We start from the raw sequence: 19,125 nt of genomic DNA, 5'->3' as shown, positions 1-19,125 counted from the left end.
TGTTAAAGCCTATTTTCTTTTAAAGCTTCAGATTTTACATATTATTTACATATCTTCGTATATACTAACCACCTACTTAGAAATATTAACACTATATTTAGAAAATCTCCAGTTCATTTTACTGATAATTATTTGGCATGGGTCACTTAATACTGATTTGAGATTAATTTTTTTTCCCTAGTCCTAACACTGAACTCAGGGTGTGGACAGAATCTGGATAGCAGGCTAACAGTTGAGCCACACTTCTACCTCTGGTTTTTCTGGCAGTTTATTAGAGATAAGTCTTATACTTTCCTGCCTCTGGCTTGAAACTGCAATCCTTAGATCTCAGCCTCCAGAGGAACTAGGCATGAGCCATCATCTCCTGACTTAGGTTTTATTTAATCTTAAAACTACCCTGGCAAAAACTAGAAAAGGGGCTGGGACGTTGGCTCAGTGGTAAAGTGCTTGCCTCGCCATGCAGGAGGCCCTGGGTTGGATTCCTCAGCACCACATAAACAGAAAAAGCCGGAAGTGGTGCAATGGCTCAAGGGGTAGTGCTAGCCTTGAGCTGAAGAGTGCAGGGACAGCACCCAAGCCCAGAGATCAAGCCCCACAACTGACAAAAAAAAAAAAAAGATTAGAAAAACACTTAGAAAATAAAATCAGGGACTTGCAGCACACAAAACATTGAGTAATAATCACTTCTATAGGGAAATTCTCTATAGCAACAGTACCATTCAAAATTTCTAAAGATAAAAAGCTTATAAAGCTATGTAGGCTTTAAGCACAGAAAGAACCTATTAATCAAGTAAGTGATGCCAGAATCACCATAAAAAAATTACTATACATGTCAGCCATTAAATCATCCTAAGAGGCACATTTAAAACATATACCAATCTATTAACAGCACAAAAAGCTATTACTGCATGCACCTAAGCTTCTAGAAGTTTGCACCTGAAAAGCTTCTGAGGTCCATGCAGTACTCACTTGTCAAAAATAAGTCAGAAGGAAATGAACAGGTCTGGCACTAGGCTCTAAACATCTCAGCAGGAAGAATTTAGGTTACACTTTAATTCCTATCACATCTGATGATACCAAAGGATATGCAAAGTGACACAATATAGGCTTCAGACCCAGTACATGATTCACATATATCTAAATTTTTTTGGTTGTTGTTGTTAACTGAAGCATTAACATGCAGCTAAGAAACAATCTACAACTCAAGAGGACCCAATGATATATCAAAAACTGCATTGGTAACTGAATTTTATTATGTGGACATCTATTGTAGCATGCATCTGTACAAACCTTTCAGGTAGTGGTCCACAGCTGGGTTATGAATAAAAAGGCATAAATTTTTCTTTCATTTTATTACAATGAAGTTTAACAGTACAGAAAAGTCACATGACCATGGTGGGTCAGATTTCTTATACCCTGCAACATGAGGAACTCTAAATACATTAAATAGTTACACATTCAGACTTCCAATGTACAGGTACTTGGAAACAGTTACAGCCCTCACCAAGCTAGGTTGGGGACATGGAAGTCCAACAGCATCTGAAATGCTGTGAAGGCATAACTTTACAAATAGCAATGTAAGCTTACAGAACTTGCCTTTATAAAGGTGGTATGTTCCAGCGCCTTCACAATTTAACGAACCAAATTTACTATACTTCACTTCTAAAAACCTAGATGAAACATGAAAAAGAAGCCATACAGTATAAATTGCAACTTCAGGAAAAGTTCCTGCTTTATTATTCCAAATAATTTTTCCCATGTAAAATAAATGTCCAATAGTTCCTGGTATGTGGGAAGATAATGTTTGTTAAAAGTCACAATGAAGCCTTATTGACGGAAGCTTGGCTATATAAACAGCACAAGTTGAGAAAAGGTTTAATCTCCAAACCTATTAGATTGGATGAAGTAAGATCAGTAACGGCCACCTTGCGACATTACAGGAGGTCTCATTCCCATTGGAGGTCGAGGAGGCCCACCTTGATAAGGGGGTACCATTGGCGGTCCCTGCCCATACGGTGGCATAGCCCCAGGAAGGTAACCTGGCATGCCTTGATGATGACCACCATATTGACCTATAACATTTAAAGACAGACACACACACACACACAAAAAAAAAAAAAAAAAAAAAAGGTTAAGTGAGTCTATGCATTGTAACTTTAAGCACAATGTATTTCACAGATATACTTAACATACATGCACAATCAGAAAATTCAGAACACACAAGACATTTCATAAATATAACAAAAAAGGGACTAATACCATGAGGCGGCATTGGTGGTCTCATTCCTTGTTGTTGTGGGATGCCTGGCTGTGGTGGCATCATACCCCCAATTGGTCCAACTGGTGGGTTACCAATTGGGGCCTGTCCTGGCCGAGGAAGATTACGTTGATATTTAGGTAACTGTGCCCTTCTCTCTTCCTGAGAATACAAATAAGCACAAAATAAATGATTACAGAAGCTTAATAAACATAAAAGCTCCTAAAATCTTGTAATAGAGTTAATTTTTTTACATTTACACTTGTTACTAATTATTCCTATACCCACAAACCAGTCTAATACATAAAATCTTCATGCCTTAAAATCTCATCGTTTTTATACTTGAAATAGGGTTAGCAACTAGGAATTATAAACTTTCAGCAAGACACAATCTTAGCTTGAGTATGTAAGCATAAACATGCATTCTAACAACTGGGGAGAGGCTGAGGGAAGCAGCTACTCAGCTCTCTCTCTATATAATATATACACTAAGAACCGGTCTCAAACAAAAACTATAATTATCAAAATTCTAAATATTCACTCTAGTTAATAAACTCCTCTATATGACCTATAGGGGTATAGGGGCTCTTCAGGCTCTATTTCTTTAAGCAGTACATGAAAATTTATGTCTAACGAAATCACTTTATAACAGTAAGAATCTAACTTACAGAAGTGGCTAAAGCACAGTAACTTAGGCCTGTAATTCTAGCTACTCTGGAGGCTGAGATCAGGAGGATCTTGAAGGCTAGAGAAAAACATCCTAACCACCCACCTCAACCAATACAAATCTAGGCATGATATGAACCTGCTATCCCAGATACATGGGACACATAAAAAATAGTAAGAGACACTTGGTATTAAGAGCTCTTAAGACCATTTAAATACATTAAAAAAAAAAAAAACCCTACTACTAGTGAACCATTATAAACAACTTACCAGTGATATATCCTCATCTGGATGGATCAACTTACTGGTTGCACTGGTGGTTGTAAGTGTAGCAGGCTTACTTGTTATTGAAGCTGCTGGTTTTGCTGCAGTACTATTTGTTGTACTTGTGGTTGAAGCGGTAGACTGTGTATAAGCAGGGAATGTAGGCTTTGGGGGCTCTGTAGTTGTTGCAGGAGTATTATTTAAGGGCTTGAAATCAGTACCAACAGGTCCTTGGACAGCTGCCTGAGCCTGCAAAATATAATCCTTCATCAATGAAACTTCAACACACAAAGTTGACTGTACCAACCAGTAGATTATTTTAAAAACAATATAGAAAAATGAAATAAAGGACTAAACTTCAAATGTAACGAAAATGAAGTTAACATATATAAATGCTCTATCAAAATTTCCTGGATGCAAATGACATATTATAACAAAGGAAACATCCCCTAACTCCTCCTTACCAAAAGTTTAATGTTCTGTATGTTCCAGATTACAGAACCATAAATTCAGCCACAAAGTATAGCACAAAAAAATAGCATATGAAGATACATAATGAAGAAAATAACTACATAGTAACACAACACCTTCCAAATTACTAACGGCTAAGGATGTCTTGGACAATAATTCATTTAGGAGGCTCTCTCTTGGATATGTGCCAGTACCAGTACTTGAACGCAGGGCTTTTCTGCTCATATCTGGCACTCTACAACTTGAGCCACATTTGTAGCCAGGGTTTCTGCCAGTCCTGAGCTCCTAAGGAGACTCCTGAGCAAGGACAAATGGGAGTGCTAGAACCTGGCTTAGTAGTCTCTTAATTAAGAAGTTACCAGTAACCTTTTTATTTTTTTACAGTACTGGGAGTTGAAGAAGTCTCAAACTTGCTGTATGCATTGAATTACCAGTTGAGCTATGTTCTCAAAGCAAATGAGTTGTACTTTTCATAATACAAGTATCTAAAGCATCAACTAGGTCAACTTTAGAATCAAATGCAGAGTACTAAAATTTCCTTACACAGGACATGATGCATTAAACTGAATAAACTTAAAACTAACTTAACCATGCATCAAGCTAATCACTGGCCACTATAATGCATTTACTGCTCACATGCTTTAACCCTTTAGAACCATGTATGGGGTACACTTTAGGCTTTTGTTTTTGGTTGTTAGTATGAGTTCAAATATCACCTGATTGTTGATTAACATAATCTTATTTTTAACATACTAAACAATATATATTTTTAAATAATAAAGATTTAATTTTAAAGTAGGGTCCAAAGGGTTAAGTTATAAAGCCATTTTAACAATTTTAAACTGCAACTTCCTGCGTACTTGTGCTGTGCTAGGAAACAGAGCTTTAGAAGATGCAGACAGACTTTCTGAATTGGATGAAGCTGTACTTGAGCTTGTGACAGGTGTCCCCATCTGTAGCATAAAAGAAAGGAAACAATGAAAAGTCTCCAAACAAATGGGTGAAAAATAAGCCATGTGGCAGACTTTCAGTACAGATTGCATTTTTATAAATGCAAAATTTAATGCAATCAAATGTCATTATTTAGAGGCAGACAACTAATGCATTTACAATAACAGTGAAAGTGTGAGCCTCAAAACCTTTTACGATTCAGTACCAATAAACCTACTTAACCCCCATTTCTTTTCTAAAACTAGTATGTTTCACATTGTCGTATTAAAAGAATACTTTAAACTGAAGATGATACACTAGTGACATTTCAATTCTATTATCAATGACTTTCTACAAAAGATCAATGCCAAATTTAACATTTCAAACCAAAGTTCCATCCAATCACAAAAGCATTGTCAATATGCTTAATGGTAATATATATTTGGTTTAATATATACACTTCTGTGGCCTTGAACTCAGGGCCTGGGTCTCTGTCTGAGCTTTTGTGCTCAAGGCTAGTAAGCTACCACTTGAGCCACAGTTCCACTTCTGGCTTTTTGGTGGTTAACTGAACATTAAGAGTCTCACAGATTTTCATACACAGGCTGGCTTCAATTATGATCCTTAGATCTCAGTCTCCTGAATAGCTAGAATTACAAGCTTTAGTCACTAGTGCCCAGCTTAAAAGTAGTAATTTTAATGAAGCACCCATAAGCAGGAAAGCTTAAAAAAGTAGCATTTAATAATCTAAAAAAAAATGTAAATCCTAATAATCATAAGCACATTTACTAATGCTAAATGTAATTGAAAAAAAAATCAAAGGTGTTGGTCATTATGTGTACATTACATGTTAACAGAAGCATCTTTCAGTATATTTTGCAAAAGATTTTAAAAGACAAGACCACTAAGGAACTCAGTTTGACCAAATTAAAAGCCATTACATGATTATCTCCCAAAAGAACACAGCACTATTCTACATTGGAGAAAATTCCAGGAATTATTTTGCTAGTCGTAAAGACATCTTTGGCTATAGCCTCATTCCACTTACAAGAAAGAAGCAATGACATCTCAGCATTAGGTATTTAAAGTAACAGAAATCTTTCATTTATAGCTTACAACCAGGATGACATATTAACTATTCATGTATCTTCACACTTCATGACTAGACAATCAAGATATGTAAAAATGGAAAAGGATTGGCTACTTATTTAACCTGTGGTACCTCCAAAGGTTTCTTCTGTAAAGACTTTACCTTAAGTATAAATGAAGTCCTTTTTAGGGATTTTACCTTACCTGTCCAGCACTGGGGAAAAGAGGCTTGGTAACTGGAGGCTGTGGAGCAGGTACTGTTGCTGCTGGTGCAGGTGGTCTATTAAGAATACCTGGTGCTGAAACAGCCTGTGCTTGAGTCATTGGAGGAATTCCAGGGCGTGGAACTGGTGGAGGCATACCTGCAACAGAAATATTGGGGGAGGGAACTCAAGTCAAAGCAACATTTTTTTTTTGGGGGGGGGGGGGGGGGGGAGTGTCCAGTCATGGGGCCTGAACTCTGGGCCTGGGCACTATCTCTCAGCTCTTCAGCTCAAGGCTAGCGCTCTACCACTTGAGCCACAGCGCCACTTCCAGCTTTTTTCTTTTTGCTTATGTGGTGCTGAGGAATCAAACCCAGGGCCTCATGCATGCAAGGCAAGCACTCTACCACTGAGCCACCTTCCCAGCCCTCAATGCAACATTTAGCCAGTGACTCATGCCTGTAATCCTAGCTAGCTACCCAAGAGGCTAAGATCTGAGGATCATGGGTTAAAGCAAGCTTGTGCAGTCTGTGAGACTCCAATTAACCACCACAAAATCAAAAGTAGAACTGTGATTCACGTGGCAGAGCAGTAGCCTTGTACAAGAGCTCAGGGACATCATCCAAACTGAGTTCAAGCTCCAGAGGGAGTGCCCTTCCCTTCCTCCCCGCCCACGCAGCAACGAATAACTCTGTAGTTCAGGAACTTAGGCACTTGCTCCTGCCCAAAATCACACCTCAAACTTTTCCTTTCTTTGTAGTACTTTAGAATTTCAATGTGAAAAAATACCACTGTACCCTGAATATGGATAAAACAGTACTAAAGCTTATAGACATTAGAAACTCAGAGGCAAAGTGCAATGTTCTGAGTTCTAGCCCTAGTAACTCTTCTCCTTTCAAACAAAAAAGCTGGGCAACGATGATTATAGCCTGTAATCCCAGCTACAGGGAGGCTGAGATCAGAGGATCACAACTCAAAGCAAGCCCAGGCAGATAGTCGATGAGACTTCTCTCCAGTTAAATCAACAAAAAGCTGGAAGTGGACCTGTGATTCAAGTGGTAGAGCCTAGCCTGCAGTGAAAAGGCCAGGGGACATGCTCTCCCAGGCTAAGTTCAAACCAGTACCACAACCTCCTAAAGAATTGTTTAACAAGCCAGGCGCCGGTGGCTTATGCCTGTAATCCTAGCTACTCAGGAGGCTGAGATCTGAAGATAGCGGTTCAAAGCCAGCCTGGGCAGGAAAGACCGTGAGACTCATATCTCCAATAAAACACTAGAAAACCCGAAGTGGTGCTGTAGCTCAAATGGTAGAGTGCTCACCTTGAGCTGAAGAGCTGAGAGACAGCACCCAGGCCCAGAGTTCAAGCCCCATGACCAACCAAAAAAAAAAAAAAATTGTTTAACACATCATACCTGGTGGCATTCCAGGCATCAGAGGAGGTATTCCAGGTCCAGGTGGCATCATTCCACCCATTGGCATCATTCTATTAAAAAGCAAATTTCAATAAGAAATATTAACAATATAGACGATAGGAAAATGTTTTGGCTATAGCCTGAAACAATAAAGACTTTTAATTCAATCTCAATATTGAAACAATCAAGCTGAAAGAACCAATCATATACTACAAATAATTCTATCAAAATAAATCCTCTAAAACTTAGTAAAGATTCTGTTTACCATAAAATGAGGAAAATTGTCTTTCTTGACAAAACAAAGTCACTGATAATATCACTTATTATGTACAGATTTCATCTAAAATGTGACGTTTTACTGGAAAGCAAAATCTTTTGTTCCAATTGTCAAATATCCACAATTAGAAAAACTGCACTTTAGAGTTGTCAGAATTTTGAACAGAAAAAAAAAAAAGCTCAATGTGCTAGCCTAAGAATTTTTTGTTTTAGAAGGGCAAATACTATCAAAATTAATCAGAAGTAAACTCAAGACTCCATAATTTTTTTCCCCTTAAACTCAAGCGCTTGGACACTGTCCCTGAGCTTTTTGTTCAACGTTAGCTTTCTGCCACTTTGAGTCATACTCCACTTCTGGCTTTTTAAGAGGCTCAGACTTTCCTGCCGGGACTGGCTTTGAACTGCAATCCTCAGATCTATCTCCTGAGTAGCTAGGATTACAGGCGTGAGCCACCAGGGCCTGGTCATCTGATTCTATAGAATAGACATATAACACCAAATCATGATCTAAAAATACCTTTTCTTTTTTTTTTTTTGGGGGGGGGGCAAGGGGTGGGAATCGGTTGTGGGGCTTGTACTCTGGGCCTGGGCACTGACCCTTTGCTCTTCAGCTCAAGGCAAGCACTCTACCACTTGAGCCATAGCACCGCCACTTCCGTTTTTCTGGTGGTTAACTGGAGATAAGTTTCTCTCTGCCTGGGCTAGCTTTGAATCTCGATCCTCAGCTCTCTCAGCCTCCTAAGTAGCTAGGATTATAGGTGTGAGGCACTGTCACCCAGCCATGATTTAAAAATACAACCTAAGCTTATCAAGCTTTCTGCTAGAAAAAGTTGACCTTCACATATTAGTGTCCAATTTAAAGTTTGTCAATACCTAGAAGGTTTTTTGGTGTTGAGGACTGACACCAGGGCCTGGGGTACACTAGCCATATCCTCTTAACACTGAGCTACTCCAAAGTCCTATATCATGGGGTCATCAGAAGTGTAACTTCTATATATCATTTCTAATTGAAAGAGGACTCAATTACAATCTATAATAAAGCATGATGAATTTAGTAAATTATGCTTATCAGTTTACCAAGTCTCAGTACTTTTAGCAGTTTGAGGAAGTATCAACACAATTAGAGAATAATTTTAATGGTCAGTTTCCTCAAAGATGTTTAAATTTCCCTTCCTTAAGAAACCTGTGTCAATTAACTTGCAAATTTTCTAAGTTTTAGTGAGGAAGATTAGAATATTCCTGAATTCCACTAAATAGCTATCATTAAACACACACAAAATGACATTATGATCATATACCTCCTAAATTACATTATGAATGAAATGCTTACATGTTTTCACCGCAAAATGACTGGGTGTATTTTCTCTGATGATGCAATCTGTGAAAATGTATGACAAAATCAAAATCTAACTGTGATTTTCAAAATACAGTGGGAAAGTGTATCGTATACCTCTCATAGCACAAAATCCTTAAGTAAAAGTGATAGGCACAAGTACCTCAGATTCAGTACAGTTTTCTGATTTAGAAATTAAGAGTTTGTTCTCTTCACAACTAGAAAGTGTGATGGGGCAGTTCTGAATCTCAAAAAGTCAAATCTTCAACCAATTACTTCAATTACAGCAAATGCAACAGAAGCAGATGGTTGCTTAATAAACATTCTAAAACCCAAAAACACTATTATTTTAAGGTAAATTTACACCTTAAATTTATTGGCTGACCCATTCTTAGGGAAGACTTTCAGAACCCATACTTTCTAGAAGCAAAAAAAATGCAAATTAATGCTTAATTCATATTAATACCCAAGTTGAGAAAAGATCATTAGCCAATTAAAAATTTTCTTACCCAGGTGGCATGCCTGGCATAACTGGTGGCATTCCTGGCATCAGAGGAGGAACACCTGGCATTAATGGAGGTATGCCTACAAATAAAGAATTTCAACCAAAGAATTACAAATTAAATTACAAAATTAAGTGTTATAAGGACAAAATATTTTTTAAGGGTGGGGTAGTATTGGGATTGGAATTGAGCCATGTCCAATGCTCAGGAAGTAATACTTTTTTGTTTTGCAGGTCATGGGGCCTGGGGCACTGTCCCTCAGCTCTTCAGTTCAAGGCTGGCACTCTACCATTTGAGCCACAGCGCTACTTCCAGCTTCTTCTGCTTACATAGTGCTGAGGAATCAAACCCAGGGCCTCATGCATGTGAGGCAAGCACTCTACCACTGAGGCACCTTCCCAGCCCCATCAGGAAATAATTCTTCTATGGTCTATCAATAAAAACCTTAAAATGTTACATTTTAAGCAACTTCATGTGCTACCTGGTGGCATTCCTGGTGCTCCCGGAACTGGTGGCAGTCCTGGCTGCACCATTGGTGGGATATAACCTTGTTGAGGTTGAACAGGCTGTGGCTGAAAAGAAGTTGAGGCTGCAGACTCATCATCATCATATTCATCAGAATCATCTTGTTGTTTCTTTTTTTGACTCTCTGCCAAAAAATGTTTTGCACAGTATCTTAAAAAACATTCAAAATCTATACTCTTTCAAGGTTAACAACCTTTCGGTATGTTATTTAAAGCAAAAATAAATGGTGCTGAGGAATCAAACCCAGGGCCTCATGCGTACAAGGCAAGCACTACTAAGCCACCTTCCCAGCCATTGTAAATTTTTTTCTATGATCTGAACAGTGTAAAGTTCAAATACGTTGTCAAACACCACTACTAAACATAAGACATAAAGGAAAAACAGTACTCAGTATTACAATTCTGAGCCGTGCATGGTAGTATGCATCTATAATCCCAGCTACTCAGGAAGCAGATTATCTAGACTCCTTTACACCAATGGGGGAAGACTTCTAAATCTACCATCGAATTTATTTTTGAAAACAGATCTATTCTCGCTAAAATTAAGCTTTATTTTACAAAAATATCACTTTACAGTATTTACCTTGTGTTTTCTGTTCAAGAAGTCGACGTCTTTCATCCATGTCTTTTTCTGGAATACCTTCCATACCATATATTTCCAACTCTATATCTGTTCTCCCAGGTATTGCATTTGGTACAGCATCTATTGTCTCCTTATGCACCTAGCATTAAAAAATGAAACTGGAATTACACAGACAAAAATCACTTTATAGAAGTGTTTTTAAGTGGCTGGGAAGGTGGCTCAGTGGTAGAGCACTTGCCTTGCATGCCTGAAGCCCTGAGTTTGATTCCTCAGCACCACATAAGCAAAAAGAAAAAAGCTGGAAGTGATACTGTGGCTCAAGTGGTAGAGCACTAGCCTTGAGCTGAAGAGCTGAGGGACAGCACCCAGGCCCAGAGTTCAGGCCCCACGACCGGACCCCACCCCCACCCCAAAAAAAGTGTTTTTAAGTAATTTTAGGCCTGGGAGTATGGCTTTAGAAATAAGAACATCAGCCTCACAAGCTTGACGCTAAAAGCAGGCAAAAGAACAAAACTTAATACTTCTTGGTTTCTCTTCAACTACTTCAAGCTTTCACTGTTATAATGCAACCTCAGTCAACTTACCTCATCAATCCAAGTTCTTTGAAACATTTCACTGGCTTATAGAGTATGCCTCTCAGTGTCCTTGGATGGTTTTTACAAATCTTACCATTGAAGTGGTAAGAATGAAGTGAAGGCTAGGAATGGCTTATGGCAGAGCACACTTGCATCCACTTTTCTATCCACTGTATAACAAGGAATATACTCCCATGTACATGTATTACCAGAACTTAAAACATTTTCAGAACTTAGAATAGCTATTCTAGCACATGCATGTGTTTGTGTGTGCATGTACAAGCATGCTGGTCCTGGGGTTTTAACTCAGGGCTTGGACACTGTAACTGAACTAGTTTGCCCAAGGATAGTTTGTGATCTACTTGAGCCACAGCTCCAGTTATGTCTTTTTGAGGTAACAGTCTTCTGAACTTTCCTGTCAGGATTGGCTTCAAACCACAACCGATAGATCTGTCTTCAGAGTAGCTAGGGCTACTGGTATGAGCCTTAGGAGCCCAACCAAAGCAGCCATTATTATACTATATTCTCCTCCTTCATTCATCTCCAGACTTGTGTATCATTGTGCTTTTTTTTTTTTTTGGGGGGGGGGGGGGGGGGGGGTCCGGTCGTGGGGCCTGAACTCCGGGCCTGGGCGCTGTCCCTCAGCTCTTCAGCTCAAGGCTAGCACTCTACCACTTGAGCACCACTTCCGGCTTTTTTTCTTTTTGCTTATATGGTGCTGAGGAATCGAACCCAGGGCCTCAGGCATGCAAGGCAAGCGCTCAACCACTGAGCTACCTTCCCGCCCATCATTGTGCTTTCTTAAAATCAATACAAAACCCTTTTTTTGTTGGTCCTAGGGCTTGATTCAGGGCCTGAATATTGTCCCTCAGCTGCTTTTTCTACCACTTGAGCCATATGTCCACTTCTGACTTTTCTGATAGTTTATTGGAGGCTCACAGACTTTCTTTTTTTTTTTTTGTCGGTCATGGGGCTTGAACTCGGCCTGGGCGCTGTCCCTCAGCTCTTCAGCTCAAGGCGAGCGCTCTACTGCTTGAGCTACAGCGCCACTTCCGGTTTTCTGGTGGTTTATTGGAGATAGGAGTCTCATGGTCTCTCCTGCCCGGGCTGGCTTTGAACCGCGACCCTCAGATCTCAGCCTCCTGAGTAGCTAGGATTACAGGCGTGAGCCACCAGCGCCCGGCTCACAGACTTTCTTGCTTGAACTGCATCAAACTGAGATCCTGAGGTTTCAGCCTCCTAAGTAGCTAGACAACAAGTATGATCCACTGACTGGAACTTGGCTCAAAACTATTTTTGACCACATCTCTATCCCTGTTCTTCTTGCAGCTTGCAATTCCATCTCAATACAAGGGATTCTTGTTGTTGTTCCAGTCCCAGGACTTGAACTCAGGGACCCAGACACTATTCCTGAGCTCTTTTGCTCAAAGCAAATGCTCTACCATTTGAACCACAGCTCCACCTCTGGTTTTTTGGTAACCAATTAGAAGAGTCTCAGATTTCCCTTCCTGGACTGGCTATGAACCAAGATTCTCATATCTCACTGTCCTGAGTAGCTAGGATTACAGATATGAACCACTAGTACCTTACAGAAAGACTTTTTTGGGGGTCATGGGGCTTGAACTCAGGGCCTGGGCCCTGTCCTTGAGCTTTTTCGCTTGAGGATAGCACTTTGAGCCACACCATCACTTCCCATTTTCTGGTGACTAATGGGAGATAAGAGTCTCAAGGAGTGTTCTGGCCAGGTTGGCTTTGAACCCAGATCCTCACATCTCAGCCTCCTGAATAGCTAGGATTACAGGAGTGAGCCACCAGTTCCTGGCTCAAGAGGATTTTTTTTGGTTGGTCATGGGATTTGAAATGAGCCTGAGCGCTGTCCCTGAGCTCTTCAGCTCAAGGCTAGTGCTCTACCATTTGAGCCACAGTGCCACTCCTAGGAAGTCATTTTTAACATGTACTATCTATTAAAAACATTTTGGTACCATTCTCAATCCCTTACTTTTTCATATCCTTCATCAAATCTACCAGCAAACTTTGGTCTGTCACTATCACCTAATTGTACTCCTGAAGTATCCTTTAAAAAAAAATTAAAAAGGGAGGAAGATGAAAGTGGATGTGTGACTCAAGTGGTAGATCAAAAGAATGGAGCAAAAAACAAAGAGGCAGGGCTGGGAAGGTGGCTCAGTGGTAGAGCGCTTGCCTTGCATGCCTGAGACCCTGGGTTCGATTCCTCAGCACCATATAAGCAAAAAGAAAAAAAAAAAAGCCGGAAGTGGTGCTGTGGCTCAAGTGGTAGAGCGCTAGCCTTGAGCTGAAGAGCTGAGGGACAGCGCCCAGGCCCAGAGTTCAGGCCCCCACGACCGGACCAAAAAAAAAAACAAAGAGGCAGCACTTAGGCCTTGAGTTCAAGTCCCAAAACTGGCACCAATAAAAACTAACAAAACCCACTGGACTGAAGGTTTGCATCAATTGGTATAGTTCCAACCTAGCAAGCAAAGGTCCCAAGTCCAAACCCCAATACCAACAAAAAAGAAAGTTGCCAAGCTCCAGTGGCTCAGGAGTGTAATCCTAGCTGCTCAGAAGGCTGAGATTTGAAGATCATACTCTGAAACCAGCCTAAGCAGGAAAGTCCATGAGATCATTATCTCAAATTAACCACCAAAAGACCCCGAAGTAGTAGAGCACCAGCTTGAGAAAAAAAACTCAGGGACAGTGCCTAGGTTCTCAAGCCCCAAGACCTGTGACTCCCCCCACCCAAAGGGTGTTATCTGTGTTTGATATCTCTTCAAATCTATTTCATTTGAAATAAAAAGTAGCAGTTGTGCTATAGTCCTCTCCCTTGCCATTCTTTGTATACTACTTCTCAGAGTTTAATCTCTTAAAAGATATGAGCTTACTGTTTTAGTTTTCTTTTACTTTTTTTTTTTTTTTTTTGGGGGGGGGGGGGGTCAGTCAGGGGCTTGTACTCTGGGCTTGAGTGCTGTCCCTGAGCTCTTCAGCTCAAGAGGAGTGCCACTTCTGGTTTCCTAGTGGTTAATTGGAGATGCGTCACATGGACTTTTCTGCCTAGGCAGGCTTTGAACTACAATCCTCAGATCTCAGCCTCCTGAGTAGCAAGGATTACAGGCATAAGCCACTGGCGCCTGGCATTACAAGTTATATTTATGTAAATTATTTTCCTTCACAATATAAAGCAAACACAATGAAGAAACTTGTATTCACTGTTACATACTCAGTACCTAAAACATGTCTAGTACAAAGCAACTCCATAGGCATTTTCTGTGATTTAAGGAAACACAGCTACTGTTCCTGATTTCAGGTCACCTAATAGCCACAGGTAGCTACTGAGAACTGGAAATGTGGGTATGTGACCAGAAAACTGAATTTTTAATTTACTTAAACAGCTATATGAAAGTAATGGCTGCTTCAGTAAACAGCTGAAATCTATTATGTAATAGACTCTCTTTGGAGCACTAGGATTACTACTGATCTGTACCACAAACAGCTTTTGTGTGTTCATTTCATTCATTTGTTAGCTTGTTTTTGTGTTGGTACTAGAGCTTGAAACTCAGGGCCTAGGTGCTATCCCTTAGCTTTTTCACTCAAGCCTAGCACTCTACCACTTCAGCCACAACTGTCTTTTTCTGGTTAACTGGAAATGAGTCTCAAGAAATGGCTTTGAACTGTGATCCTCAGATCTCAGCCTCCTGAGTAATTAGGACTTACAGGCAGGAGCTACCATCATTGGTTTTGATGCTTTCAAACAAAAGCTAAATTATTAAGCTAAACTATGACAATAACGCCCTAGAGTGAAAACCATCTATCCTGAATTTGAGCGAATAGAATTTATACTGAACTTACTTTTTTTTTCAGTAATGGAAATTTAGCCTAGAGCCCAACATTTGCATGGGTAAATGATCTATGGCTAAGCTACACATACATCCCAGCCTTCACATAAATTTTATTTATTTATTCATTCATTTATTCATTAGGGTCCGGTCGTGGGCCCTGAACTCTGGGCCTGGGCGCTGTCCCTAGCTCTTCAGCTCAAGGCTAGCGCTCTACCACTTGAGCCACAGCACCACTTCCGGCTTTTTTCTTTTTGCTTATGTGGTGCTGAGGAATCAAACCCAGGGCCTCATGCATGCAAGGCAAGCACTCTACCACTGAGCCACCTTCCCAGCCCCACATAAATTTATTTTATAACCTGGTAATGTCTCCCTTCCTCAAACTTGTTGCATTTCCTCTGACTTGCTCATTTTATATCTCAGGAGTCTCATGTACCAAACACTAAGGACAAGCATGGTGGGACAGGCTTATAATCACAGCACTCAGAAGCCTGAGGCAGGAGGATTAAGGTTTTGAGACCATTCTGGATTTATCAACCCATTCTCAGGCAAAGAAATGTACCATTCAATATATAGAATAAGCCCAGCCCCAACAGATTATAACAAATCCTTAGTGGCAAGGAGTTGTGCCTATCAACTCTTAATCCTATGGTCATACTGCTCACAAAACTTAAATCACTGATCCTTGTTCTCAGCCCCAGGTATTTAGAGTATATTTTATTATCTCAACCTAGTTGTTACCTACCTGTAATTTAAATATATACAAATATATCCTCTCATTAAACACTAAAGTCAGTTTAGGTAACTCACACCTGTATTCCTAGCTACTCAGATCTGAGGATCACAAATGGAGGCAAGCAGTGTCAGGAAAGTCTGTGAGACTCCTATCTCCACTAAACTATCAAAGAAGTGGAGTTGTAGCTTAAGTGGTATAGTGTTAGCCTTGAGCAAAAGAAGATCAGGGACAGCACCCAAGTCTGAGTTCAAAGTCCCAGGAATGGCATGCACACGTGCATGCACACACACACAAAGCTCAGGTTATCTTCTTGATATTTATACATACTCAGTGGTAGTTTGTGCACAGATATATTCAAGCATGGTAATAAAAAGAGATCTGGTTTAAACTCGTGTTTTCAAGCACTTTTTTGCTAGGGCCTTGCTGACCTTGATCCTTCTATCTAGGTGGGAAAAGATATGCATCCCATTCCAGCTTGTTCTTTAGAGGCAAGGTTTCCAGTAACATTTGTCCCAGTTTCTCTCACTTTGTCTTCCTCCCAATATAAACAAAACCATAAAGCTAATTATTTTCAAATGAAAAGGAGACAAACATACAAAAAAAAAAATCCTTACCTGCATGCAATGAATGGCTAAGCCAGGTCCTGTATATAATTTCTTATGACATATATGGCATTTAAAATGCTTGGCTTTTTGGTGCTGTATCAGGATCTTCTCATCATCAAAATCTCTATTGCAATACCTAATCAAGAGTGCTAAGGTACAAAACATAATGACTTTGTCCACAATAAAAACAATCTGGAGGAATGGGCACAGTTGTGTGTGCCAGTCCATAAACCCAGCAGTTTGAATCTGGAGCATGTGAGCCTAGATGTGAGGAGAAACTTAATATAAAGTAACAGTTGGTGTTAATCAACTTTTTTAATTTAAAAATTTTTAAGGTTGCTCATGCTTGTAATCCTAGCTACTCAGGAGGCAGAGATCTGAGGATCCAGCCTGGACAGGAAAGTCCCTGAGACTCTCATTTCCAATAAACCACTCAGAAAACCGGAAGTGAGCTGTGGCTCAAGTGGTAGAGTGCTAGCCTTGCACTGAAAAGCTGAGGAACAGTGCCCAGGCCTAGAGTTGAAGCCTCTTCCTCCCCCTCCCCACGCACAAAATAGGACTTCATCTGAGGATTATAAATGATGCCAGGTAGTTCCCCTATTTTCAATTCTCCAGAAACCTCCACCAAACAAACACAGCACAATAATCCAAAGTATATTGGTCATATTCTTGTGCTTAATAGAAATGTTAGTATTTGAATGCTTCCAAATGCACAAGGAAAGCGTTCCATATAAGTTTGAGTCAAATTTAAATACCAAGACATAACTCATTACATACAAAAGTGACAAAAAAATCGAAATATAAGGAATTTACAAAAAGATTAATTTCGTGGCCAATATTTCGATTCAGCAATCCAGAATTGCTTACAATTTTGATACTGTCTTGGGAGATTAGGTACTTCACATTAACTTTCACCGTTAGGAAATGTAAAACTCACAGGCGAGCAAAATCTACAATAGTAAGAACTGTTAGCTCACTATCCCAGACTTTCCTGCAAGCACATTACAAAATTCGTGACCCAGGTTGTCATTTTTTTTTTTTTTTAAAGTACAACTAAATGCAGCCCCGCCACAAACCATTTGGAAGTAATAAAAGCAATTTTTCAACGTAAAGTACGTTATCGCCTCTGGGAAGAGTATTCCCAAAGGCTGCCACATTCTAACCAATTTCCCTTCTAAGAAGCTTTTTAAAAAAATTTTGAAAAAAAAAAAAAATAGAGTCCTACAAAGTTGGCTAATAGAATCGAGAAACCCCACCCTGTTTAAAAAAAAAAAAAAAAAAGATCGCTTCCTGAAGATTAAGGCGCCTGTGGGTTAAGACGCGGAAGCTAGTTCTCTGCCACGCACGGGGGGAGGGGGGGGGAGAGAGAGAGAGAGAGGAAAAAAGGGGGAGAGAATCAATAGCTCCAAACCTAAGTGAACTCCTCCTTCATTAAACCATCCATTTCCCGCGTCGTCGTCCCCCCCCCCTCCCCCGACCTCTCCCCGCGGCCTCCCCGAGAGACAAGAGACTGACTTCGGAAGGTTCTTCCTCCATCCTCCACGGAGTCAATTAGCCTGTTACTAGAGAAGTCTCTCCCCACCCCCCCACCCCGCCCCCGGGGTTGGATCGTCACCCACACAGCGGGCGCGGGGGCCCTTCGGGGCCTGCGCCCTTGGCGGCGGGGTCCGGGCCTCCGCCCGCCGGGCCGGCCGTCGCTCGCACTCAGTCCCACACAACTCCCTCGCCTGAGGGATTCCGTTTTCCCGGAAAGCCTTCCCGAGCTCTCACGCCACCCACCCCGAGGCCCCGAAGGCCGCACGCTCCGCGCCGTAGGCCCACACACCCGCCGCCCCGGCCCGGCCCGGGCCTTCTTCCACCCGCACCCTCCGCGGAGCCTCGACCTCAACCCACAAAGGATATCAACACCACGGCTTCAGCTGCTTCTTCTTCTTGCGACCCATATCTGCGCTCTACCGACGAAGTCAAGGGAAGCGGGGAGGGGTGGGGGGAGAGGACGGGGGTGGGGGGGGAGAGGAGAGAAAAGAGTAAATGCAGGAAAAACAAGGCGAAAAAAATCGCCTGCTTTCCCGAGCCAACGGCCACCACCGCGTCCCACACGAAGCCGACACAAAATGGCCGACACCGTCGTTCGTTCTCCGCCTCCCGTCAGGCACTGCGGCGGCGGAGGCGGGGCCAGGCCCGGGTGTGTGTCACGTGACGCGGGCCCCCGGCTCTCCTCGGGGCCTGTGTCCAAGCCTTTGGCTTCCCCTCCCTCCCTGCTTCCGGTGGCTGAAGCCTAGGGAGTTGTTTTGTCAGGGAGTTGGCCTCCGGTGCTAGCGAATTGAGGAAGAAAGGAGGGGGGGGTGTGAAAAAAAAAAAACAAAATGAAAGGATTGCCAGTATAATTAAAGAGAGGTTCGGCGCCCAATTTTTAAACTTCGTGTCAGTTACCGGATAAACCCGTTGTGCGGTGTGGGTGTCTGGGCCTACCACGTGCTAAGGCAAAAGTGACACTGGGCCAGGCGACCGACCCGCCAGACAGACAGACAGGCAGGCGAGTAAACAAGGCTGAGGGGTTCACTGAGTCATCGGAAGGGGGGAAGTGAAGGGGACTGGAAAACCCCAGAGGGAGGCCTAAAACAGCTTTGTTGATTGTGGGGATGTCCTGAGGGGCTCCTGAGCATGCTAGGTGGGAAGTGCACTCAGTGCCTGTCCCAGCACTGAATTATTGCCCCCCAGAGTTAAGAAACCACCCTGGGCAACGCAGCCAGGTCCTGTCTCAAAAGTACAAGCCTGTAATCCTTAGCTACTCAGGAGGCTGAGATCTGAGGATCGCAGTTCGAAGCCAGGCCGGGCAGGAAAGCCTGT

The 19,125-nt window shown here is 41.5% G+C and overlaps 1 protein-coding gene across 2 annotated transcripts; it reads right to left on the bottom strand.

Moving 5' to 3' along the window:
• Nucleotides 1-1,231: 1,231 nt before the first annotated feature.
• Znf207 (zinc finger protein 207) lies at nt 1,232-18,410 on the bottom strand. Of its 2 annotated transcripts, XM_042692152.1 has the most exons (12): nt 18,178-18,410; nt 16,285-16,411; nt 10,512-10,650; nt 9,886-10,053; nt 9,411-9,486; nt 8,899-8,946; nt 7,293-7,363; nt 5,882-6,039; nt 4,519-4,611; nt 3,194-3,436; nt 2,260-2,419; nt 1,232-2,072 (listed from the first exon to the last, which is right to left on the bottom strand). In XM_042692152.1, the coding sequence occupies exons 1-12, from the start codon at nt 18,216-18,218 to the stop codon at nt 1,912-1,914; spliced, it is 1,485 nt and encodes a 494-aa protein (XP_042548086.1). In that variant the 5' UTR covers nt 18,219-18,410; the 3' UTR covers nt 1,232-1,911. The 2 variants fall into 2 exon arrangements, with proteins under 2 accessions (XP_042548086.1, XP_042548093.1); XM_042692159.1 differs by lacking the exon at nt 4,519-4,611.
• Nucleotides 18,411-19,125: the final 715 nt, after the last annotated feature.

This window comes from Dipodomys spectabilis, unplaced genomic scaffold, assembly GCF_019054845.1.
Source record: "Dipodomys spectabilis isolate Male_0828 unplaced genomic scaffold, ASM1905484v1 ptg000004l, whole genome shotgun sequence".
NCBI classification, from domain to species: Eukaryota; Metazoa; Chordata; class Mammalia; order Rodentia; family Heteromyidae; genus Dipodomys; species Dipodomys spectabilis.
The sequence above is the reverse complement of the archived record's forward strand: the minus strand, read 5'-3'. Positions and strand labels throughout refer to the sequence as shown.